Below are 26,377 nucleotides of genomic sequence, written 5' to 3' on the forward strand. Positions count from 1 at the left end.
ATTTACTTATACACCTGTTCTCCGTTCGTTCCAAGATCCAAGATCGATCGTATCCACGCGAGGAACCCGATAAAGCCATTCAATCAATCAAGAATCCCCCCCTTCGTCAAATCAATTCACGAAACCACCCCGTAAACCCTATCCGATACCGATCGTCATTGAGTGAGTTCCGCAATCTCGGGGCAGGCTAATTATCATTGCTTGTTGTAAGGCCCATCACACTACCACTCACTCACTGCGTCATTCATCGATCACAATCAATTAAGCATTGCGTGCCAGTTTATGTGTAATCAAACCATCATTCTTCCTACCCCGCCTGGAAAACAGTGCGATAAACATAAGCGCGACTGTAAGGCGAGTGTTTGTTTATCTAACACAACGCAGCGAGCGGTTAAATATTGGTTCAAATAAACGCGCCCGGTCGCTGGAGGAGTTGGAAATGGACTTCCTGTTTTCCCACGGTGGTGCAGTGCGCATGGCGGTACTAGTTGGCAGTGTGTGAGAGAGAGAGTGAGAGGGTCGAGGTCCGGAAGGAAGCAACCTGATCTAGTGCCCAAATTTATGGTGATCGGTCAGTGTCGGGAGTTGGCAGCGGGAAACGGAACGGTATGATGTGTTTACGATAAATTATTCTATGTTTACACAAACTACGATCGAGGAGTGTCCTTTTTGGAATGGAAAGATGTTTGAGTTATCGTAACCGTTTTGAATCAAACATATGACAGTCAGTCTGTCAGCCAACGGTGCGTTAGGGGGGCGTTTCTAAGAACTCTGCTGCCTGTAAGCAGACCTAACGATCGAAGAGGAAGTTTGGACAGGAATGAACGGGCTCTCCGTTCGTGGTACGTGTAGTTGATAAGTCAACGCCTTTCCCGTCCTGTCCGTTCTGTCTGGGATCTCGCAGTTATCATGCAGAAGGCGGAGGAGGAGGAGGAGGAGGATCGTTTACTCTATCGCTTTCGTCGTTTGCTTCAAAATGTCGATCGAAAACAAATAAAGCAGACTCTCTCTCCCCCGGCTGAAACGTTTCGGGGGCAAGATTAATCGCTTTTTTCTCTCCTTCCTTTTCTAATCACGCACAGACACACACATGAGGCGCTTGAGAGTGATGGAACGCGCCTAGACACATGTCAGAGACACTACTGGGACTTTGGGCGAGGGTTTCGGGAATAATCTCTACCTAAACTGTTTGGAAATCTAACAACTCATCAACGCTTACGGCACTGACATGAGTCGGTCCCGTTCGAAGCTAGGGAAGATGGGTAAAGGGTCGGAATGGTCGTCTAGGCAGCGTCAAGGTACACACACACACACAGAACACGCACCGTGAGGGATCGCCGTGACGATGTGATTAATCTATCATCAATCACGTCCGGACCACGTCAAGACGCAACTCATCCGGACCGAGATTTCGATCCACTTTCGGGCGAGCGTCCAAACTTCGGCGACCCCTATTGGATTTGGATTGGTTGTAGAGGCTCAGCTGTGAGCTGTGCTGTAAACTGCACCGTAATGCTTTCTGGTTGCTTGCTGCATTCCACCATCGGTTTGGGTTTGGCTCGGTTTTGTGTTCGGAACGGTATGGGATTTGGGGGAAAATTTGTGGAAAGGTTTGGGATAACTGGGGATAGGTTCTGTTGGGAAGGAGAACATTGCAAACCTTTGCAGATGCGTCACACATCTTGGTGAACTTCACCCCGTACCAGCAACTCCATTCAATGTCATTCAATCCCTGATACATCCTGAACTCCCTTATCGCACTGAAACCCTTCCCAAAGTTAACTCTTTTAAAAGGTTTATTATGTCCCACAAAACCAAGGGATATTACATGAGCAATCATTTCAACCTTCATGTCCCTAATGAAGCCTTATATCTGCTCTTTTTCCCCCGTTTCTTTGCAGTGGATATGCACTAGCCCGAACCTGGAAGCGTTTAACAATGTGTTCAGCAAACGATCGACTCAGCGACACCGCCACTCATCCGCCAGCAGCACCACTCAGCTCCACAATGTACACGCAAGCAAGCAAACGACCTCCAGCAGCACGGCGACCACTCGTGAGCAGTAGGAGGAGATCCTGCCGTACCCAGCAGCACCTGCCTCACTGCCATCGATGCAGTAGGTGGTCGGACCGGCGGATATCGCACAGTTTATTGGGACTGTGCCTACTGCTAACCGTATGCATCCTGCCCACGGTGTTCGGTTCCCCGCAGTCCTCACACTCGCATCATTCACATCACTCCCATGGACATCACCATCAAACGGCACCGGCACACGGTGGTGGAACGAGTGGCAGTGTCCCGCCATCCTCCCAGCAGTACTCCGGTGGCTCCTCGGGCCGTTCGAGCGGTGGCAGCGGTCTCGGCCTGTACATCATTCGTGCGCCGGAGTCGACGATCGCACCCGCCGACGATGAGGTGCTGTTTGAGTGCGAGCTGAACCTGATGCCGGAGCAGCTGGACTGGCGGTTTCGGGCGCAGGGTACGGCGGGACAGCGCAAAGACTACGTGCTAATCCAGAGCAATGTAAGTCGGAGGGAGGGAGACTAGGACACGGATCGTCGGGCCCGGTTTTTTTTTTATTAATAACGCTCTTCACTCGTTGCAGCACCATGGGTACAATGCGACGGTCGTTGACGGCCGGTACAAGCTGCGCGTGTCGGTAAGCGAATCCACGATCGGCGAGTACCAGTGTGTGGCGTGGTTCGGTGCGTCGGCGATTGCGTCCATACCGGCCCGCCTGACGCTGGCGACGATCGGGCTGGAGGCGGAGGCAACCGGTGTGCCGGGCCGGCACGATCGGGTACCGACGACGATGCGCCGCATACAACCGCAGCAGCATTTTAAGGTATTCCCCGGCAACAGTATTATCATCGATTGCGGTGACATCGTCTCGAACCCGCCACCCATCTGGAGCTACTACAAGTAAGTTGTGTTACTGCAAGGAAGTAATTGCAATAAGTAATCTTCCGCTTTCCTTTCCCGCAGGGATGGCATGACGATCTATCCGAACGTGACGCAGCTCCAGACGGGCCGCCGGCTCATACTGGCCTCGCTGGCGCAGCGCGACACCGGCACGTACTGGTGCTCGGCCGTCAACTCCATCACCGGCAGCGAAGTCATACTGCCCCAGCGTACCACCGTCACGGTCGACTACGTACCGCGCTCGGCACCGCGCGCCTTCACCCAGCCTCAGAACGTGTCGGTGCTGCCGGGCGATACGGCCCTGCTCGAGTGCCCGGGCGTCGGCAACCCCGTCCCAGTGCCCGCCTGGACGAGAGCGAACGGCATCCCGCTGAATGTGCGCGCTCGCATCCAGGACTACGGCCTGCAGCTGTCCAACGTCCATCCGGAGGACGCGGGCCAGTACCTGTGCCGGCTGCAGAACGGCATCGATCCGCCGCTGCTACACTCCGTGTGGCTGACCGTGCTGGAGCCGCCGCGCATTGTCGCGCCACCCCGCTCGACGCTCACCAACGAAAGCGACAGCCTGGAGCTGGAGTGCATTGCGCGCGGTTCGCCCCATCCCGACATCTACTGGATGATCAACGGCGACTACACCGAGTGGGACGGTCTGATACGCACGAACGGCACGCGGCTCATCATACAGTCGGTGGAAAAGCGCCACGCCGGCATCGTGCAGTGCTTCGCCCGCAACGCGGTCGGGGAGGCGAGCGAGGGCAATCTGCTGCAGGTCATCCCGAAGCAGATACCGGGCGGCATCGGCACTACACCGCTCGGGTCCGTCCCGTCCAGCCCGAAGGCGGGCGGTGGTGGCGGCGGTGGCGGCGCCGGCGGGGACCATTCGCCCAAGCGCAAGGGTGGAAAGAAGCACAAAAACCGTAAGTATGGCAAGCGCATCCCGAACAGGCCCGCTTGCTTCGGGGCCGTGGGTGGGTTTATTACGCGTCCGATCTGCTCGATAAGCTGCTGCCAGGCCGGGTGATCGGCGTGTAGTGGGGGGAACTTTTCGCACCTCGGCGGTCCCCGGTTGAGACCGGTCCAGAGCGGCTGGCCCGGTAGACGGCAGTTGCGGGCGATGGACAGCTCGAAGCTGCCTTCCGGCGGTTCCAGCCGGTCGAACTCGTTCACGATCAGCTTGAAGCGATTGTCCGGGAAGGTTTGAGCGATTTGGTCGAACGTCCGTTCGGCCATCGTGCGGTAGATGGGACACTTGAGGCAGTGCTCGATGCGGACGATGGCGAGCGCTTCGTCAAAGTGTTTGTCGTCGCAGTAGACGAGGTTGGGGTCGGCGGTTTTCTTTTTGCCCTTTGCTCCTTTGCCTTTTGATTTGGACATTTTTGGAGTTTAATCCCTAAAACAAATTTCAATAAATTTTAAATCACTTAAACTTTAATGGGAAATATGTAAACACACTCCTAATTTAGAGGAACCAAAACAGAGTGACATGAACGCTCTGGTTACTTAGATTTGGGTTTGACGTTTCATAGAACGTGAGCATTGATCCGCTGTCAGTGAACCGTTGGTTGTCAACGCCTTTCCATTAATAAAAAAAAAACCCTCCCTAACATCTTGTTCTCCATCTGCCTCTCTCTCTCTCTTTCCAGTGGTAATGATACCTCCCTCCCGGCCCAACATTACCCGGCTGTCGGACGAATCGGTGATGGTGCGCTGGTCCGTACCGTCCAGCGACGGGCTGCCGATCCAGTTCTTCAAGGTGCAGTACCGAATGCTCGGCGACCCGACGAAAAACATCGCCCGCACCCAGTGGATGACGGAGAACGAGGACATCCCACCGTACACGCGCTCCTACGAGGTGAACAACCTCAAATCGGACCACCTGTACCGGTTCCGCATCGTGGCGGTCTACTCGAACAACGACAACAAGGAGGGAGCCGCCTCGGGCAAATTCCACCTGCAGCGTGGCTCCCAGCTCGGTCTCACCAAGAACCATCTGCTGGCGCCGACGCTCACCCGCATCGAGCCCGTGTCGCAGCATGCCGTCGTGCTGCAGTGGCAGTTCCCCCAGCATCTGCCGCACCCGATCGATGGCTTTTACGCGTACTATCGGCCGGCCACGACGGCGGGCGAATACTCGAAGGCCACGGTGGACAGCAGCACGGCCCGCCACTTCAAGATCGATCATCTCGAGCCGGGCACGGCCTACGAGTTTAAGCTGCAATCGTTCACCGCGTCGGCCGCGTCGGACTTTAGCGCGATCCTGACCGGTCGGACGCTGAAGCCACCGACGCCGCCACCGACCGTACCGACGGTGATAGCGGCAGCGGAAGGGCCGGACGGTAGCCAGGTCGTGCCGGTGAACTATCTGCTCGTGATCGGCTGCGTGCTGATCGTGAGCGTGCTGCTCGTGCTGTTTCTGTGCTGCTGCTTCAGCCGGCGCAAGAAGCGTGGCCACGGTGCAGGTAAGCGGAAGCTTCTTCTGTCAATTCACTTAAACCGTAATGTGTAATGTTTCCCGCACTTTAACTTGGTTTGTTTTTTTTTTTTTTTTAGATGAACCAGATGCGAAGGTACACATACCGGTCGATCAGAACGGGTTTGCCGGTGCGGTCAGCAATGGGGGACCAAGGGGCCCGCCGCCGCCCCACCACAAGACGCGCACGAACGGCATGAACGGACGGATGAACATTACGCCCAACCCGCTGGCACAGGATGGCGACAAGGTAACGGTGAGCTTTCATGCCGCTTCGTACCGCTAGTGTTATGCGTTCGGTTGACACAACATTCCACCCCGCACGTTTCCTTCCCCCAATCCCCACACTGCATGTGCGTTTGGTACTTAATTACCCCCGGCGGGGCGGATGAATAGCTTACATATTACAAGTGCACCGGCGAAGACGGACTTACAAGCGATGCGCCTGAAAGTATGCAATCCGCAAATCAGGCACATGGTTTTAAGTCACGTCAGTCGCCGTAGTTCATTCGCCCGCCCGGTAATGATTCCTTCACTAATGTCTTTTTCCGCTCCTTTCCACTAACAAGCCTTTTGTGTTGCGTATAACGTGCATGAGTGATTGCTTCATCTTGCTCGCTGCTCCCTTCAACCGCTCCCTGCACGACCAAGCGAACAAGTACTATCCAAGTTGCGCGATGAATGTTTTGCTTTCCCCTGTTTTGGTTTTGAATTGTGTTGTTCCCATTTGATGTTGTTTTTGTTTGGTTTCGTTCTCGTTATCCTTATTTTGATATTGTTTTTCGCTTAAATCTTTGAGCTTGTTTGATACTCTTCATAATTAAGTTACACGTTCTTTTAAGCGTACTTTTCCCTTTATTTAGTTTTTCCTTTGTAATTTATATTTGTCTTTGTTTGTAATTTTGAATGTTTTTTTTTTTTGTTATGATCATGATTAAACGTAACTTGAACTTCATTTCTGAATAGAAGAATATTCACCCTTTCTGTACATATGTTTCACATTAGCTATCGTAGTGCATACTGCATGTAAATATTGATCCAAATCGACCTTTAGTGTACAGCGTAGCGTTCCTCATACAAGTACTTTCTTGCATATACACAAAAAAAAAAAAAAATACAACGCACAAGAAATAAATCGCAAATTTTCAGCCCAAGCAAAACTCCTCGTTCGTCGCCCACGGATAGCTCGCTCTACCATCGCCCTAACGGTCGCCCGGTTTCGGTACGGTGAAGGAGCTCGGTTTAGGCTTCGCTTCGTAATCCTTTCCTTCCACACAATCCCGCCCCCCCTCTCTCCCGACCACTTTCATCAAACCTTTCCATCATCCATTTCTTGCTCTGTTCTTCACCCATTCTGCCCGCCTCCATCTTGCTCCCGGGTTGGGGAGAGGATCGGTTTAACAGTCATTTTTCTTTTCTACACCTACTCTAACCGTCCTGTTTCTACCTGATGCCGCACCGTTTTGATCGCGATACGATCATCCCGTACTGCGTACACTGCGATTGCGCTCTATTTCTTCTCTTTACTATTGATCTTCTTTGTATTCTTCTTTCCTTCCCTTCCTTTCGATTACACACTACTATCTCACTTGTTGCTGTTGTTGCTGTTGTGGTCGGATGCCCACAATTCCAGCACTACGTTCGGCGGAACTGAATCTTTGCGCTCTCCACGAGGAAGCGCCTAAATGTAGGCAATCTGTTTTGTGTTAGTGTGTGGAGGATAAAAGCTGCCGCTTCTTTCTCGCTTCACGACTCTTAGGGGGAAAACATCCCCCTCCCCGCCTCCCTTTCGCTCCCCCTGATCTGCTCCTCACTTTCATCTGTCACCCTCGCCACCCCCCCCCCCCATCTCCCCCCCGCCACCCCAGTAGCCAGTTTGCTGTGTAGATCGATTTGCGAGGACGCGTTTTATTCTAGCTCAGAAATCAGCGTGACTGTTCTAGAATCGCACTGTGATGGAGCTGCGCTTCCTGCCGAACACGCTGGTCGAGGGAGATGCCGGGCTGGCACGGGCGGCTGGCACCGCTACCGCCAACCCGATCGAGGGCGGCTGGAGACGGAAGAAGCGAAACGCCGCGCTCGATGCGGTGCCGAAGCAGGGCGACGAACCGGCGGACGGCGGCGGACGGACGGGCGATGGTAGCGACGAGGGCGACGAAACGACGGACCCGGCTGGAGTGGCTGCTGCCACGCTGTCCCACGAGCCAGCCACTAATAACAACCACCAATCGATTCCCAACCAACAGCAGCAACATCACCTGCAGCAGCAACACATCGGAGGACTGCCGCCGCTGCATCATCCGAGTGCCGCCACCGTGGCAATGAACAGTTGTGGCATTCCGCAAGCGCAGCAGCAGCAGCACCAACAGCAGCAGCAGCAGCAGGAACAGCTAATGCTTGCCTCGATGCCCCACCGGCGCACGCTCGAACGCACCGCGGTCAGACCGATCCCGAACGGTGCCACCATGGCGTACGGCGTCGATCCGAAGCTGGTGCTGGACGGTGGTCAGCCGCCCGTCGATTGCCGCCAGTCCTCGATACGGCGTACGCGGCGTGGGTCCGGCTCCGTCCCAGGCAGCCCACGAATAGGTCGTGGACCCAGCAGTGAGTTCCTTCAGCAGCAGCAGCAACAGCAGCAGCAGGGCGTAACCGTTGCCCGCTCGCCGATGCCGATGCGTGCGGCCGGGATGAAGCGACCGGGCGCGACAAGGCTGGGCCGGGCCGAGAACATGTCCTCGGGCAGCTTGAACAGTATTGAGGTATGAGAATGGCCGACCGGCGCCGTCCCGACCGCCGCCGACGGCGCAACCACCGGCGCGTCCTCCTCATCCACCATCGTCTCCCGCAAGCGGCGCAGCAAGCGTGCGTTCAAGCTGCTGTATCTGGTGCGCCGGCGCCATGCTAGGAAGCCACGCCAGCTGCCCCAGCAGGACGTGGAGCACCACTGCCAGAAGCAGGCGTTCTACGAGCGGGCGAACGGGTACCGGCTAATATCCTGAGTGTCACCGTTCGAGCTGCTGCTCTCCGTGCTGCACGATCTGGTGGTTAGCGTTTAGAGAGGGTTAGAGCGGGTTTTGCGGGGTTCGTGCCCCCTTTTACTTTTTTTGTTTCTACTACATCCGTCCATGAGTTGTCTGTATACATCCTGTTTCTGAGTTAGAGTTAGAGAGAGGGGCGAGGGTTTTAGCAAGGTTAAGTTAGTGCCTAAAGCTAGATCGTATGAGCAAAGGGTGCCGCTGCTGTACTTAAATCTCTATTCTTCGTTTAGTTCGATGTACCTTTCGCTTTCCGTTTGAAAGGCACCTCTGGCCCTGCCCCGGGTACAGTGGGTCGGTGCATAATTGTAAATAAGGCTCCTCGGTTGGAACGGGGCGTGAACTTAGGCTATACGGGAGGGAAACTACTGTTAACAGCTGTGTGTGTAGGGATTAGCAGAGCAGGCGAAGACAAAAGACACACGTAAGCGCGGCGAGCAGTGAATGTGCTACTTAACGTATAACTACTATTGCTATTAATACGGCTATTAATACTACTACTACTACTACTACTACAGATACTTAACGTACACACATTAGATAATCACACCAACAACCAACACAATCAGGAGTCCGAAATGTAACGCTTAGAAACGAACTGTAACAAGTCTGTTAGCTCTCGGCCTCGGCCTACTTGCTGGAAGGGTAGCAATGCAATGCGCCTAAAGCTATGCAATGTGTTAGAATCTGTGCTGTTTGGCACATAGTTTAAACAGCTGTTCAAAACTAGTTTTTTCATGATTTTGGTAGTTCAAAGGTATGATTAAAATGGAATGTAACGACAACAAATTGCATACATTTAGGCGCTTTGCCACGTGGAAGGCATGCAATTGCAACAGAAAGCGACGCAATCGTTCTGTACACATTAGCTTCACCATAGTAATACACACGCACATAAACAAACACAGAAACAAACACTATTTAAATGTAGCACAGATGTATATGTATGTGTAACAAATTTGAAAGGCGAATCAAAAAAGGCGGGAAGAATCGAAAATAGGGAATAATAGTGAGATGTTTACTGAGCTTCTTTTTTTAAACTGACTGATGGGCACTGATTAATCATTAGCGAAATATACATGTATGGGGTTAGGCTAGGGGACGAGTGGGGGGAGTGCTAACAATTTCCTGGCACGTTTGACACAGCGCGCACGGCCAGCAGTCTGCTATACAAATGTGTGTAAATTATTTATTAAACCGGTAGTGGAAGGAAACCAGCGCACAGCAGCAAACGAGCGATAGTATTTTAGATGTGTTAGATGCGCGGAAACCCATAAAAGGTTCCAATGTATTCCAGATCGAACGTTTCGAACAGACAGAGAGAGAGAGAGAGCTAAGGAGTCGAACCGGTTTGCCATTTAGCATGTTTTGGAGAACGTTTGTTCAGCGTTGTTTATAGTTTTGTTCTTTAGCAAAAGATGCTCCAAAAAGGCCGAATGTAGGCGCCTTGTAGGATTGTAAATAACGAAGAGGAATAGCTAAAGGACACTGAAAAAACTAGGGTAGAAAACACCTCCATCTACTTGTAAACAGTAGCAATCTGAGCAGTTATTAGCGAACCAACTGGATGTACGTGTATATTTTGTGTAACAAGTAGAGAGAAAAGGCACAAAAAAACGACAGAAAAGCGTAAAATCCACCCAATCAAATCATAATTCCAGCATCATCATCTGCGTGTCCATTTTTTTGTTTGTTTGTTTGATTCTACTTGATCAGCGCTTCGCTAACGTCCGTTTTGTGCACTAGGATGAGGGAGATAGATGATCGCATAACGACGATTGGTGTGTGTGCGTGTGTGCGTGTCTTTTTTTGGGGGGAGGGGGTGTGCTTACTTACGTTTGCTTCTACGTTCCCCGTAGCACAAAAGGCGCTTGAAGCGTAAGCGAAACACAATGGCGAAGAAACACCTGTAAGAAATGGCGAAACAATTAAAGGAAAACCGTGAAAAGAATGCAAATTGTGTGTTGATTATTTGTATGCGCTGAGAAGAATGGAAAGAAATTGGCAATGGTAACGGGTAAGAATTTTAAAACGAGAAAGAAAATGAGAAAAACGTCATTGCGCAACAACGTCCCTCATTCACCGACGCATGCCATAGAGGAAAACAGAAAAAAAAACAAAAAAAGCGAAATCGGTTTTGACCCCGTACGCGATACGGCAAAAGTAACAGGAGCGCAGGAATCTGTGCAGGTAGCACCACGCGTCACACGACACACTAATTTCGGGCGAATGAAAGAGACAGCACGGTGTACTGCGATCGATCATGTGCGCCTGTTACAAACGTAGCAGAATGTTAGTGTCGGCAGAACGGCGTGCCGTGTGCGTATCGCGTTGCGTGCTACCTACCGACATGCATGCTCTCCTGGTACAAGCAGTCGGAAAGGTTGTGTCAGCGCAAATCGGTTTTTTTTTCGTTTTTTTTTTTTGTTTTCTTCTATGGCGAATGAGGGGCGTCGTTGCGGAATGAAGTTTTTTTTTACATTTTCTATCTCGATTTTAGTTTCTTACCCGTTAATATTGATCAGTTTCTTGTGTGTTGTTTTGCAACATGGCGAATCTTGTTGTCGCAACCGGGATGTATGATCCTGTTCGATGAACATTTTGTTCGATGTTCGATAGCTGCCGTGGTGAATGTTCAGCGTGGTGAATATAAGACACTGTGCTTTTGCTGTGCTGGTTTGTGTCTTCGCTAACTGGCATAGTGATGTGCAAACATTGGTATGATGGAGAAGATTAATAAAAAAAATAAAATTATCAAAAACAAACACGAATAAACGGATATGAAATTACAAGCAATTGTATATTGTGGAAAAATAGTTTGATAAATATTTAAATTCTGACAGCTATTACTTACTGAATCAATCAATCTCCACAATCGAATTACAAAATTACCATCCCGTAAATAAGTAAACACGCAGATTGGTTTCTTTTTTAAATAGAATTTACATTACATATATTTCTTTTCTTTTTTTCTGTCATTTTCACAGGTTTTTTTTCTTGTTTTGTGTTGTTTTGTTTGCTTGTTGCTGGTTTTATACACACATTTAGTTTAAAATATACATCGTTTCTCGTCCTACTATCCACCACCAGCCTCTTACACACACACACATACGCTCCACACAACATCATTACCAAAATCAATCGGCCCTCGGTTGTATTTGCATGTATGTATGCGTGTGTGTGGGTGTGGGTGTGGTTTGGTTGATTTCAATCACTCTTTTCCTGGGTCATCGGCCATCTGATTCCGTTCCCAGCAGCGCAATGTATGCGATTTCCCCCACCCTCTTCGTTCAACACTACATTCTGGTTACAATGGTTCTTCAAACCCTTTTGGCTCTTTTCCTCAATCAGCTCCTGCCTTGCTTCCTTCCTTGCTGTTTGAAATGTTTTTAAATGTCTTAACAGTTGGTAACTTTCACTGAACGGCATATGGTTTCGGTTCAATTTTTGTTTTTCTGTTGGTTTTTTCTTCCTCTCTAAAACAATCTCTCGCTCTCATCTAGTAATTTTGTGCACAGGAAGCGTTCTTTCCCTTCCCTTGCTCTCTGTTCGTGTCTTTTTTGTTTGTGTTTGTGTGTTAAAAATAGCACTGGCACTGGAATATTTAACTGTTTGCTCTTTTACATTTTTGTTTTCTGCTGCTATTAATCGGTGTGTGTGTGTTCAACGTTTCGTTTTTTTTAATCTACTTATCAACGCATTTGTGTAATTATGCCTCTTTCTTATCATTCTTCTCAACACACACACACACACACACACTTGCGTAAATGTATGTTATTGCCTTCCCATTTGTATATCAACAAGAAATGGGAAAGCTTACTTCAAGCACCTGCAAGAATTAAAGTTACACAAACAAAAAAACATCAACTTCAAAAAGCATTGTTTAGTCAAGATACGGAAGGAAAAAAAAGCAAAATTACAGAGCCATCGCGTAGGGTTTTGCTACTAACAGTCCATTCCTCGGAACCTCCTTAGTCTTAGTGGTAGAAGTGTTTGTGTGTGTGCGTGTGTTTTTTTCGTAAAAAAATCGATATCATCATTCCTTTTTCCTACACCACCGCTGACGTCACAAATTGCATAGATGGGTTGAGTTTTCCTTCTTCTTCTTTTTTTGGTAGCAGTAGGAAAGGAAAGGGTGCATTTAAGTGCAATTTTGGAAATCACAGAATTTTGTTTTTCTTTTCATTTTGTTTGTTTTGTTTGCATTTGCTCTTTTTACGTGCAACTTCTTTCTACTTTAACACGTTTTATTTAAAGTTTTCTTTGTTTGTCTGTAGTTTTCTCTCTTTCTCTCTCTCTCTTTCTCTTTTTTCTAATTTTCATTTCCATTTCTTCTGGCCACATTGTGATGGATTGTTCTATTTGTTTTGTGTTTTGAATTTTTGTTTTGCGCTTCTACGTTCGATTTTGTGGGCAATTTATAGCTAGTGCGTCTTGCATAAAGCACCATAAATAAATGTAATTTCAATCGTTGTGAATGCAAAAAGCAAACCGAATTGCCACATTTTCTACGAACCAAAACCAATCTTCTTTTTGATTTTGTACAGCGGTACGGGGTACCGCTGTTATAGATGTGAACAACAATCGATGAAAACGACCAGCCAGAGTGGCTCAGTAGGCCATAAAGTTCAACAGTAGCATTTGCGTGTGTGTGTGTGTGAGCAACGAATAGTATTTGAGTGTGTAGTAGTAGGCTGCGCAATCACACGCTGCATGAATAAAACTGGTTTTCGTTGTTTTTGAGCCAGGCGATGGCTTGGATGCGTTGTTGTAGGTGATCGGTTAAAATTCTGTTGCTTCTCCAACAAAAGCGCTGTTAAAATCTGTTCTGTTCAGTAATCGATGTGTGTTGCAATATGTTTGTTTGTTAAAAGCAGTTCGATGTGTGCGTCTTTTCTTCTTCTTTTTTTCTTCTTCTTCTTTGCTGTGCTGTGTGGTTGACCGCAAGCGTTCAATCACAAAATTGACAGAATTTAGCTGTTTTTTTTATTATTAACTTTTCCTAGTCAGCTTCACTAACCACGAGTGAGAGTTTTTGAGCGAAACAGATATTTGTCTTTTTTTTTTAATTTATATAAGTGCAGTAAAATGAAGCCTAGCTCTAGTGTAAACAGTGTAAACAAATGTGCTAAACCAATGAGAATAAGCGAACCATTGTTTCAACCATCCACCAATTAACAAACGTAAAACGTAACCAATTTTGCTCAACATAAGCAAAAGAAATAAAAAAAAGGAAAACTATTAGCAGTAAAAATACGAAAAAAGCACAACCTCATTTCACTCACAGTGAGTAGTGTTGTTGTACGTGCACTTTCTGCTTTACTTTTTGCCATGCTTTCGTCGTGTTTCCTGCTCCTTTTTGCTTCGTTTACGTTTTTATATCTTTTGTCAATTTCTAATCGACTTGTTGTTTGTTTTTCTGTTGTTGCTGTTGTAACATTTCATCATAGTGTATATGTCTTTCATGCTTTCTGCTTGCCATTCGCGTTTCGCATCTTCTTATAAGTTATAATCACATTAAAAACTAACAGTGAAAAACATTTATATTTTATTTTATGCTTTGCTGTGGGCTGGCTGGCCGGCTGTCTGAGCGTGTGTGTGTGTGTGTGTGTTGTTTTGGGTTGTCATTTCTCTTTACAGTTTACTGTTTGTGTATGTTGGTTTAAAAGCAAATATTTTCCTTCCTCTCATTATTTACCTTCCCTTTGCCGTCTTTTTTCCCCTCCCTTTCCTCAAAATCTCGGTTGATTATTCCTGTTTTGTTTATGTTCATGTTTGCTGCGATCGGATAACACAATTTCTGCGTTTCCTGCTTCCTGCAAGCTTCGTGTGTACTGCTGCTGCGCAGACGCCTTACATTAACATACCATTCGCACGCCACCACACGCTTGTCTCGGCAATTATAACGATTACTTAATTTGCATTAATTAATTATAATGATGTGTATAATATATATATACTTTCGATAATTCCATTTATAAATATATCCATACTATTCCAATACGCAGCGCACATCACTTAAAACCACAAACACACACACACAGAGCCACGTAATGCGTAAAAAGTAAGGAGGTGTTTAATTTTCGAAATGGTTGATCGTGGTGATTGCTGCCGTTGCTGCCGGGACAGGAAGAGAAGAGCGTAAAAGCTGCTTCCCATTCGCGACGGTAGGTGTTGGAGAAAGTGTACGTGTATATATGTGTGTGTGTTTTGATATAAATGTTTTAATTACAATACAATAAAGCAATAATTAATTCCTCTAATATCCATTGGTAGGATAACATCGAACGATCAACGTAATGGACAGGAACAATCAAAAGAAAACAATCACACAAACATTTTAAAGTTAAACAAACATACAAAACAAGCAATAAACTCCATTTGAAAACCAGTTTCAGAGGGTTTTTGTCACATTAAGCTAGTTAATTGTGTACGTAAAAGTTACAATCAGTAAACACGAAACCATCGCAAGGCGACGGGGTGTAATAGTTTTTCACTAAGCAAAGCTCATTTATAGCTCGTTGATCCGTCTCAAACGTCAACGTGTTGAATTAAAAACAAAGTAAAAAAACAGAATAATCTAAACCGAGTGTTCTTATGCTGCTTAGTAAACGCAGACCCTCAACCCCAACCCCCCTCTCCCAACCCTTAGGGTATTAATTGTGTAGTGTCTTAAACCAAACAGTGTCTTACTGGAAACGAATGCTTTTCTCTGCTTATTGGATTGTAGTTAAACTAACGAGCATTTCGTTTTTCGTATTGGAATTTGTTCCATGGATGGCACGCGTGTTAGATCAAACGGGTACTGTGAAACGCAACTAAAACTAACTTAATATAGAACATTAGCTCGTATGAGTGTGTGCGTGTGTGTGTGTGTTATACAGAAAAGTGAAATGCATCTGCATTATGACAAACTTACACACTACTAATCGCATTTAGCACAACGAAACGAATGGACCTGCTGCTGCTGCACACTCTCCCCTTACGAACGAGCTTGCATGGTGGAGCCGGACCGGACAGTCATCCCAGTACGGCTTGCTTTATCTGTTTTGCTCGCTTGCTTTGTTTAATTGCGCCTCATTTCCGTTGCCGTCGCTTCTTTTGCTTTGCTCTTCTTCTTTTTTTGTATGTTGTTGCTTTTGCTTAGGATTGTCATTTAGTCTTACTTTTACATATTGTTTACCTTCTTCGCCCGGTGCTTCTCTGGAAGGCGTCTTCTCCTCTTCTTCTTCTTTTATCTCGCTTAGCTTCATCTCTGTCTTTTTTTTATCTTTTGAAACTGAGATTCTCTTACTTTGGCTGTTCAGTTGGCTGATGTAAATTAATGTTCGAAGACTTTTTTTTTCAGAAAACAGAAACGAACAAGGAAGATGACACTCGAGCCTTCGTTGGTGCCCTGCTCGCGCTCCCATTCTCATTCCTCTGCCGACGCACACTCTGACGAGTATCCTTTACACACTACGCGCTTTGACTCGTCAAAGAAAACTAGATTTGGCATCGTTTTTTTTTTTTTTAAATTTTTCTTCATCCCACCAAGGAAACGAAGAAACTTAACCACTAAACGCACACATACAAACACACCTCGCATTCACATTTCTACAGGCGGATCCTTCCGGATTTGGCGACACACATCCACACGCACACACACGCACACACACACACACAAACACACACACACACACATACATTATCAACGTTATCATAGTATTTTGCTTTTGTTTTTTTAAAGATACAAGTATAAGGTACACAACAACGTTTCTGTAAAGGTTTGAGCTTCGCTGTACAAGCCGCACGGGTACGAGTTCTGTACCAAGTGTTTAAAGGAGCATTATTTTAAAAAGTGTTTCTGTGTTCTCTTTTGTTTTAGATTAAAAGAGGAAGAGATTTCACCTATCCCCCCCTTCCCACCCATTTGCCCTATACAATTGCACAAGCTACACAGAGTTCTGTGTTTTGTTCTTGCTTTGTTTGTTTCTTCCGAAGTGTTACGAAGAGTTACAAGAGCTTCTCTTTACCTTAAATACACCTTGTTTGCAGCTTGAGTTGCGCGTTTGTCCAGTTTGTTTTCGTTTGTCTATCGTTAATTTCTTCTAGAAAAACTGATATGTATTAACTTCTATTATCTCAATTTCATTTCATTTCATTCGTGCACTTTAGAGGGGTTGCGTTTTTGCTTACTTCACCTTCGTTCGGTTCGACTTTTTGTTTTTGGCTTCCTTTTTATAAACTTTTACATCTTTTTACATCTTTGTTTGTTTTCCTTCTTCTTTTTGTTCTTTCTTCTTCGAAGCACTTTCTCTCCTCGCCAGGGTTAGAACACAGGGAGTTAGAAAAGATAGAACTAGTACTAGAGTTCAAAGCACCTTGTTATGGTGTGAAAAAGAAAAAAACGCATTGCACTCATAAGAAAGAGACATAAGACTGCTTCCCGTTCGTACGCGATACCAAAACGATAAGCGCTTAAATAGGGCGCATTGCTTTAGCACTGAAAAACAAAAGCACAGGAACAGAAAAATACAATTCCTTAAAGGAGGTAACTGGTTTGTTGCATTTTTCGTTCTGTTTTTGTTTAGGTTCATCTCCTTTTCACAAAACACAATTTACTTGTATATAATTCCAGCTGCGAACTCGTTTTAAACGATCCATCATTTCGCGCTGCCCTTTGCTTGCTCCATTTTGACTCCAGCGCCACAAACACTCCGCCCGAGACGAGATTTATAGCTAAAAATTGTCCTAGAACCATTTACAAACAGTAAACGAAGTAGTAGTAGTGGTAGTAGTAGTAGTAGTGCTAGAATATTCATTATTCTTCAGCAAAAAGTTTAGAGTGTGTGTATGTAATACAGTGTTTGAGTGTGTGTGTGAGAGAGAGAGAGAGAGAGTGAGTGAGTGAGAAAAACAGTATGAGTTTTCTGCTGCTCGGTATTATTTGTTGGTTGTTTCACTGTCTATCTTGTGTGTGTGTGTGTGTATTTTTCCCTCTTCATTCTTCTTCATTAATTCGTTAAAAATCACAACGCGGAGTATTTGATTTTGCCTTTTTGTTTGTTTGTTTGTTTGTTTGTTTGTTTGTTCGTTTGTTGGTTGGTTTTCCCCTTTTTGTTTGTACACACTTATTTGCACTTGCAAACTGAGCTGCTCAGTTCAATCGATCTTGCCGAGTGCTTTACTTTATTTGGGTTTGATTTTGTTGTGTCTGCTGTTTTTAATTTCCTTTTTTTCGTTAATATAAAAATGGGGGCTAGCAATTTATCGTTGTAAGTAGTGATTATTCGATGAGCAATTTGAGCGGAGTGCTAGAGAGTCGGACTGATTGTCACTCAAAATAAAGAGAGAGAGAGAGAGAGAGCGATAAAGTGATAAAGAGCTAATTAAAATGTTCACTTACTCAGCCATGTAAAGTTGATAATATAATGTATCACATCATCAAACAGCAACTGTTCAGGGTTTAGCACTAAGCACCAACAGAAATGATTTTCCATTCACAAAATCAGGCCAAACCAATGTACTGAAATTGAGCATCTCAAATGTGTTCTAAATCTGTTCGCCCAGCCCTTTGGAGACTACTTGCAACAATGGGCAAATGCACGCGCGCGTTTGTGTGATGTGTGCTGTTCCTCTCGTATTTTGTTTCGATATTTTTCTGTATTGACTAGTTCAATGTTCGAAAGATCGAAAATTGCGCGTATCAAATTCGGAAGTAGAAAAATAAATGTATACTACTGTATAACACACTGATACAACGTTCGCTTTCGTGAAGTGCGCGAAAAGATATTAGCTTAGAGCGAGAGAAAGAAAGAGAGAGAGAGTGAGTGAGAGAGAGCATTAGCAAAAAGGGAAAGATGCTGTTGCGTGCGCCTTAGTAAAGTTTGCTGTGTACAAGTACGTGTCAACCCTGTGTTGTTCAATAATGCTTAGTCACTTAGTTTTGTTTTGTTTCTCCCCGTCGCTTCTCACGTTGCTTCGCCTTAACTCGTTACGCTATCGCTCTCATATCGTGTTTCTGTTTTCGTTTTTACACACTTAACAAAAGGACCATATTCTTCTCGCCTCGCCTCGTGCTTTGTTTTGCTTTCCTCCTTTCTCTCCTTAACTCTAAACACTCTTTTTGTGCTACTGTGTGCAGCTCTCGTCCGCTCGAGGCTTTACGTACAATTAAATCGTTTATAGAATATTAAGAACATTGATCAACACTTAAGTTCTAGATACAACCATGTTTTTCAAGTTTACGGTTTTTCCTTTCTTCTCCTATGTTTTGTTGTTTGTTTGTTTGTTTGTTTTTTTACACAATTTTAGTAAAACTTGTTAGTTCGACAGGAAATAGAGTGTGTATCGCGTGTTACTGAAACTACTTTGTATTTTACGCTCTTATCTTATCTATATATGTATATATATATATTCTCTTTCGCTTTTTCTCTCTTTCTTTCTCTCTTTCTCTCTCTCTCTCTATCTCTCTCTCTCTTTCTCTCTCTCTCTCTCTCTCTTCCTCGCGGTCAGTGTAGTGTGTTGTTTTTGTCTCACATGAGCGTGTGTCTTTTTGTTCTTTGTTTCTTTCAAATGGAGTTTTTCCATTCCATTGCCCATTGTCTTCCTTCTTTCTCTGCTAAATCGTCACTCTCATTTACGGCACTGTGTTTTGTTTGTTCTTTTCTTCTTCTTCTTCTGCTACTTTACATATGTCCGTTGCGTGTCTGCCGCTCACTTTCGTTTGCACACAGGTGTCGTTTGACAAGTTGTCACAACAAATTGATTTTTGGCGCATGGCGGGACAATTCCCTTTTTTTAGCTGTGATTGTATTCGAGTTGAGCGGGTTTTGTTTTTGGAAGAGTGTTTCTTTAATACTGGAAACGGGACGAGTGTGCTCCGGGCTCTTCTGACCGTTCATGCCTCTACGAGGGATGAACAATTATTCGTCTTTTTTTTTTTTTTTGGTAACGTAAAATCGTTCACTTTTCTTTCACTTACGTCTATCTGCACAAACCCACACACACACGCGCGCGAGAGCGCGCGGAGTTCACTTGCACTAAAAGAACAGCAAAACGCGATCAAGGTGCGCGCACTGCTGTCGATGTCTTTTCCTATACGCTTGGCTGATGCTGACTACGTCGCAACGGAGCTTAAGCCTAAAGCACACAAGCACACACACCCACACGTGTGCTAGTGTGTATATGTGTATGGGTGTATGATATAACAATGAATGTGTGTATGAGTGTGTGTGTTAAAATACAGAACACCACCAAGTCTTTCTCTGTATGTACAATCGATGAGCGAACGAGATGCAAGATGATCCTCTTGGGAGGGTCGGGGTATTTTTTTTATCTACAAGGAACCAACAAAAACAAACATCGATATCAAGCCACTAGCTCGAACAGCTTTGCCTATTCTCATTATAATGTGAGTGCTGTTTTGCTGTTTTTGCTCTTTGTTAGCGACAACCGTTTACGTTTTTTTTGTGTTACACTATAATATTACATTTATGTTATGCACCACACGAAGCACACGAAGAGGATGCGTGTGTGTCGCTGTATGTATGTGTGTATGTGTGTGTGCAGGTTGAGCAGTTCCAAATATTACGACTAGAGTAGAAAGATTTAACAACACAAAAAACTGACTTGTGTACAAAAACCCTCCCACACACGCACACACATACGCCTGCTAACCGATCCGGGGCGGTAGAGCGACCCGGTTCTTAAGTATATAGATTCTTAGGTGGTTTACGCTATGCAGGTTAGAAGGTTGGGAATTTTTTTCCCACGCGCACGAACGCCCCGCACCGTTCGGTTTTGCTTTGGAGAGATTTTAAAGTTCTTCACTTGTTGGTTTCACTCGTTGTGCACTTAGCTCTGTAGGTTTATAGTAAGGTTATCGCTGGAAGTTGACATAATTTGACCTGGTATTTTCACAGTACTTACACAATAGCAAACACCGTAGCAAAAAGGGAAAGGGGAACCATTAGTGTCCTCCCCGTGCTTGGGTTTCTGCTATTCACTCATCTCGGTTAGCTTCTCTTACAATCTCTTTGTTTTTTCTCTTCTGTGGGGTTAAGTTTTTTGCTTTCTTCACGGTAATTTGTAGCTTTAACAACCTTTCGTTAGTTAAGTGTAAAGTTTCTTCTTCTTCTTCTTCTTCTTCTTCTTCTTCTTCTTCTTCTTCTTCTACCACTTCTTCAACTTCTTCTTTTCCTTCTTCTTCTTCTACCTCTTCTTCCTTCTTCTTCTTCATCTTCTACTACTTATTTCTCTACTTGATGCTTCACTCCTGTGCTCCCCTCGGTCAAGGTGGTGAATAAAACGGTGAGACGTGTTTCAGGTTGGTTGGCTTGCTTTTCCGGGGCGACCCCGTCAGTGGCGTAAGCGCCTTGATGTATTCGTAGCAACGTTTCGCACCCGCCACGTGTGCGCCCTCCCCTCTTTGGCCGTGCGCCATCTGCCGGAGGCGGGAGGCGCTGTGAAGATTGTCTAGATGCTGTTTTGCGTAACGCTTTCTTTCCGCGATTCTTCGGCTCACTTGGTCACTGTTAGCTGCAGTTGCGTGCCTTCTTCGGGCACTTCTGGCCTTTCGCTATCCTGCTGCCGTTGCTGCTGCTGCTGTTGCTGCTGCTGTTGCTGCTGTTGCTGCTGCTGCTGTTGCAACTGTTGCTGGTGCAGTTGTAGCTGGTGCTGCAGCTGATCGCTTGCATCCTGCGGCCGGTGTGACTTCATGTGAGCGCTTCGGCTTTTTACCTTATTGAATACCCTGCAGGCCGTTCGGAAAGCGATCGACCGAACCGAATGAAGGAAGGAAAAAGAAAGAAAAGGGCAAGAAAAGGGAAACGCAATTAATAGTGGTTTAGTTCGGCGGAGCAGAGAGCGCAGTGGATGCGCAGTGGATTAGTTCGGGTGGTTTCGTTTTGTTAGTTGAGTGGGAGTCGTTGTTTGCTTTGGCATTGTTTTCACTACGCTCTAGGAAGCGGGGCTGGGACGCAAGACACAAACACACGCACACTGACGTAAGAAGCGGGTTTATTTGTTAATATTTTTTTTTTCTTTTCTTTTCTTTTTAGTAAATCAGCGATAGTAGTAGTAGAGGTAGTAGTAGCTACAAGGTTTGATTTATAGCATTAGTGATTGCGGTAGTAGATCTAGATCGGCAGTAGTGTTTGTAAGAGATAGTAGTAGTAGAAGTAAGTTGTACAGGTGTACATTAGTGACACATTAGTTTGGTAGTAGCTAAGTGGCATTTCAGTCGCATTCGACCGTCCTCTTCCACTACGGCATAGGTGAAGCAGCAAGCATTTAGAAAGGAGAAGTAGAGCAGAGAGAGAGACAGAGAGCAGGAGAGAAGGAGAGCAGTCGGAAAGAAGTACTCCGGCAGAGAAGGAGTACTAAAGGGGGCACTCAGGGGAGTTATCCCAGAATGCTCGTTTTAAAAGGCACACACTTTGTTGCTGGTGCGACAACAGACAGACAACAGACAGCACATAAACACATCTACATGAATAAATAACACACACACACACATTCACGCCCACTTTCACACTATACACACCCATACACATGTACGCTAATAGTAGTTGCTATGAGGAGCGATAGAGCGAGAGAGACAGAGAGATGCTCAAACTTGTTCAAAGAATAGATCACAGAAGAGCCCATATTAACGTAGGCAAAGAAAGGAATTTCTCATCGCTTTTGTAAAGTAAAGTAAACAGCCAGATGAGCTCTACGTGGTAGAAAGATCGATAGAGAGAAGCTAGTAGCGACACACGCGACACGAGTCATGCCGGAACACTTGCTAAGGCTCATGTTCCCCCCTAACTAAGCGTGTTGAATTTTGTTCTGTTGTTGTGGTGAATGTAACCGAATACTGGAGTGTGTTTGATGTGTGTGTTCCTTAGGTTTTGATACAGACGCACACATACTAACGCATACATACACGCACACACACGCACACACAATCTAGTTTGAAATCAGAGCTAACAGAACTGCAACTGATACGAGATGGCGTCGAGTTCCGGTCCGGGCGGGGGTTTTTTCCGCTCTCGACGCTTGTGGTTGGTGTTGGAAGATTCTAGAGCTTCCCAGTTTCCTCTGGCTGGCTACAAAGCTAACCCCCTTTGGCAAAACCCGAAGAAACTAGGAATTAGGCCCAACCCGGAATCGTTCAAGTTGAACAGAAGACACCCAAGGAGCATAAAACTAAACCGGTCGGCTGCTCCTACCCACAAGGCTCGAAAACGATTCAAACGCCACACTCGGAAAGGAGGACGCCCCTACAAAAAAAAGAAAACCTAAAATGCGCAAACATAAATGCAAAACATTGTTTTTTTTGTTGTTTTGGTTGTTCTGTGCTGCTTCTGAAACAGTTTTCTCTCTGCTAAGTATTTCTGTGAAGTTGAGTTGTGGTTGTTGTTGTTGTTGTTGTTGTTATTCGTAAAACGAGCATTTATGGGGTGATCTTACTTGCCGCACACCTTGCAGGGATAGTCATCCTTTGTCGGTATGTGGTTAGGGTTAATGGGGTTACCGGCGGCACTCAAGAAATTACCATTTTGAACTGTGCTGTGGTTGCGCCCGATGCAGTGTATGCGAATGTGCCCGTGAAGGGCCGCTTTGGACGAGAAGCTCTGCGAACGAGAGAGAGAGAAAGGGAGAGAGAGAGAAAGAGAAAGAGGGAGAAAAAGAGATGAAAAAGCAGGTACAACAGGCCCTTAGTGTTGTTATTAGGTAATGTATTTTAGATCGAAATCCAGCCCAAGACCTTGTCTAGAGCATCATTTTGTTAGTGTAAGTTAAACTAAGATAGCTCGACTTACCGCTGAACAGTCAGGAACCTCGCACACATGCGGTCGGACGTCGCTGGCCGTGCTACTACCGTGCCCATTCGGCTGCAAATTGCCACTGTTCGAGCCGCCAGCCTGTTGCCCCCGGGGCATCGTCGCTCCAGCGCTTGCCGAGGCCGTATAGTCAAGATGATCGAGCAGCAGATCCTCTACCGGGGGCGTTGGTGCTGGTGGTGACGGTGTAGGCGAAAGCGCCCCATGCAGCCCACCGTACTTCGGCCCGGCAGCCAGCGCCGTCGTACCCTTGCCGTAGTCGATGCCGAGCTTCTTCCAGAAGTAGTACATCTGCACGCAATCGCCCGTCGACTTGCCGGGCAACAGATCGCGAGCGATCCGGTGGAAGTCCTTGCCGTACTCTTCCAGCCCCTGTATCAGCTGCTCGATCTCGTCCGCCGTCCACCGGCGATGGATGGTGGCGGGCGGGCCCTGCAGCATGCCCAGTATCGCCTGGTGTATCTCACCGTTCGCCTCCAGCAGGGCGCGCAGTGCATTCTCCTCCGAGTGGCAACCCAGCGGTGCGGCGGACGAACGGGCCAGCTCGATGAACCGCTGCAGCTGGCGGTCGTTTGGCGCGAGCGCCGGATCCCAGAGCCGCTGCACCGGCGGGACGCCGGGCTGGAACGGCGCCGCGTAGGCCGGGCGCGCGCAGTCCGGCAAGGTCGCCTGATAGTCGGGGCCGAGGTTGATGCGCGGCCGGATCGGCAGCGGCGGCTCGGAAAAGATATCGCTCGTGCTGTCCATCGTGGAGTCGAGATCGGGCTCGACGACCGAGCCGCCGGCCGCGCTCGCGTACAGCCCGGCCGTGCCGCACCGTTCCGGGTTGAGCATCGGGGCGGGCGTGTAGTGCAGGGCGGGCAGCAGTGCCGCCGTGGATCGTCGCAGCTTCGACAGATAGACCGTCGGCTTGCGCTGACCGGCGGGATGGGATGGGGTGGTCCCGGCGGCACTGTTGGCTGAGGGCGACTGTGAGGACGCTGATGTTTGGGAGCGTTTGCGGGGCCACACGACACCACCGGCGGCCGGGTGGGCACTGCCCAGCAGTGCATGCTGCAGCCGGGGCGACGCTACGGACGAGAGCGACAGCGAGGAGGAGGACGAAGAGGAGGAGCAGCTGTGCGAGGACAGGCTGCTCGGGCTGAGAAACACGCTGTCGGCATCCTTTGGCATCGGGTCGGTTTGGACCGTGAGTGGTGCTTTGCTGGCGTCCGCCCCGAACGTGCCGCTCGCTTCCACGTCGGAAGGTTTGGACTTTTTGGCACTGGGAGGCATACAGTGGTGGTTGGTGGTGGTGGTGGTAACACCCGCTTGTTGCTGCTGCTGCTGCTGAAGTTGCTGCTGTTGCTGCTGTTGCTGCTGTTGTTGCTGCTGCAGCTGCTGCTGATGCTGGGCGAGCTGCTGCTGCTGGGCCGCCTGGCTCTGCTCGAACAGAAACTTCTGGTGCTGCCGGTGGGCAAAGTCCTTCGGCGAGGAGGACAGCAGCGGATCGTCCGAGTTGGGCATCATCTGCGACTGCAGCGAGGAAAGGCCGTTCAGGTAGTACAGGTCGATGTCGCCCTCGGACACGCCAATGTCGTCATCGTCATCGTTCGGCAGGACCTCGTCGAGCGCTTCCTTGACCTCCGCCGCCGACGACATGGTGGCGGAAAAGAAGGCATTCGACAGCGGGGAGGACGCGTTGCGCGTCTCCTCGATGAACACCTGCGCGTCGTCCAGAAAGTCCAGGTTCATCTTGGACGTCCCGTCCGCCGACGGTTTCGACTCGGCGAAAAACCCGTCCTCCGTCTTGAACAGCTCTGAGCAGTGCTCGTCCAGCAGGTGGTGTTTGTTCGCCCGGAACAGGTCGTGGTTTTCGTCCAGCAGCTCGTGCTTGAGCGCCAGTATCTTCGCGCTCTCGGACGCCTTGCAGTCGCCGTCCTTCGGTTCGGTTTTGAAGAAACCATCGTCCAGAAAGCTTTGCGCACTGCGCTTGTCGTCGAAGAAGGAGCCCGCGTCGGTGAAGTGGCGCGAGTCGTCCAGGAAGGGGGACGCTTGTGCGACCGCTTCGTGCGATGCCGGTGGCGTTGGGTAGGCTAGCGGTGAGGGTAGCGGGGAAAGATGCGCCCCCGAGGGGGATGATTGTAGTAGCGCGCTGGTGTTGGTGGTGCTGCTGCTGCCGTTCGGTTCGCTGGAGGGCGCACCGGTGCCACCGTACAGGACGCTAAAGTCCTTGCCGTGCAGGGCACTAAACTCGGCCAATCCCTCGGGCAGGGGCGAGTCGAGCACGGCCTGGATTTGGCGGGACGGGGTGAAGCCCTGGTCGCTGATCGAGCCGTAGTCGGACAGGGCGATCTCGTCGAGCGGCTCGGCCGAGTTGGAGTCGTGCAGCAGCTGGATCGGATCGACGGCCTGCAGCAGCATGGCGGTGTCGCTCACGCTGTACACATCGCCGTCGCCGAAGTCGGTCGAGTAGGCGAGGGTGAACACGTCGCCGGGGGTCGTGGCCGGCGCTTGCGATATGGTTAGCGACAGGGGCGTCGGCTCGGTGCTGGCGGTGGCATTGGCCAGCAGGGTTGGGCCGGCGATCGTTTGACCGGACTGCTTGCCGGTGGTGGTGCTGGTGGAAAGCGTTGGGCCGGTCGGGACAACCGTAAGCGTGCGCGTGTTGGCGGACGTGAGCAGCTGGGCAGGGTTGGTGCTGCTCGCGGTCGAAACCACCGTCACCGTTGGGTTGGGCGTGGCTTGTGGCTGTAGTGAGAGCACGGTGGAGGAGTCACCGCTCGCCATCGCCCGCTTGACGGCCACCTTGGTGCCGCGCTTGAGCAGTTCGATGAGCGTCGCATCCTTCAGCTCCGTTGCTGCGCCCGCCGCCCCCAGCCCGTTGATCGTTATCGAGGGCGCGAGGGTGGTCGAGGTGGTGGTGTTGTTGGAGGGCGGCGGCGCACTGCTGACGCTCAGCACGGTCGCCTTGGAGTGCAGGGTGGCGGTGTTGATGATCTGCGTGGTGCCGTTCGACGTGGAGACGATCGCGACCGTGCTCGGTTTGGACGAGAGGAATGCTTCGTTGGCGTCGATCAGCCGGCGGGCGGTGAGCGGCGGTGCCGGCACCACGAACGAACCCTTCAACAAGAGATTCTATCATTACGCAAATGCCG

At 48.2% G+C, this 26,377-nt stretch overlaps 2 protein-coding genes across 15 annotated transcripts in view; one reads left to right on the top strand and one right to left on the bottom strand.

The window, feature by feature from the left end:
- Positions 1 to 12,270, top strand: part of LOC120961590 (interference hedgehog-like) — an 82,513-nt gene extending 70,243 nt beyond the window's left edge. For 3 of the 11 annotated variants that reach the window (XM_040385401.2, XM_040385403.2, XM_040385404.2), the window contains exons 5-10: positions 1,902 to 2,523; positions 2,606 to 2,922; positions 2,986 to 3,839; positions 4,566 to 5,381; positions 5,473 to 5,648; positions 7,336 to 12,270. In XM_040385401.2, coding sequence (XP_040241335.2) covers positions 1,939 to 2,523; positions 2,606 to 2,922; positions 2,986 to 3,839; positions 4,566 to 5,381; positions 5,473 to 5,648; positions 7,336 to 8,157 — 3,570 coding nt within the window. In that variant the 5' untranslated portion in view covers positions 1,902 to 1,938 and the 3' untranslated portion in view covers positions 8,158 to 12,270. Of the gene's footprint in view, positions 1 to 1,901; positions 2,524 to 2,605; positions 2,923 to 2,985; positions 3,840 to 4,565; positions 5,382 to 5,472; positions 5,649 to 7,025; positions 7,279 to 7,309 lie in introns of those variants that run through there. The other 8 variants (XM_040385410.2, XM_040385408.2, XM_040385411.2 and 5 more) reach the window with 8 other exon arrangements.
- Positions 10,243 to 26,377, bottom strand: part of LOC120948088 (serine-rich adhesin for platelets) — a 161,232-nt gene continuing 145,097 nt past the window's right edge. For 3 of the 4 annotated variants that reach the window (XM_049606346.1, XM_040364068.2, XM_049606345.1), the window contains 3 exons: positions 23,220 to 26,357; positions 22,952 to 23,030; positions 10,243 to 21,163 (listed from right to left, as the gene is read on the bottom strand). In XM_049606346.1, coding sequence (XP_049462303.1) covers positions 21,147 to 21,163; positions 22,952 to 23,030; positions 23,220 to 26,357 — 3,234 coding nt within the window. In that variant the 3' untranslated portion in view covers positions 10,243 to 21,146. The remainder of the gene's footprint in view (positions 21,164 to 22,951; positions 23,031 to 23,219; positions 26,358 to 26,377) is intronic. The other variant, XM_040364069.2, reaches the window with a different exon arrangement.

The sequence above is a fragment of the Anopheles coluzzii genome, chromosome 2 (genome assembly GCF_943734685.1).
Source record: "Anopheles coluzzii chromosome 2, AcolN3, whole genome shotgun sequence".
Lineage (NCBI taxonomy): Eukaryota > Metazoa > Arthropoda > Insecta > Diptera > Culicidae > Anopheles > Anopheles coluzzii.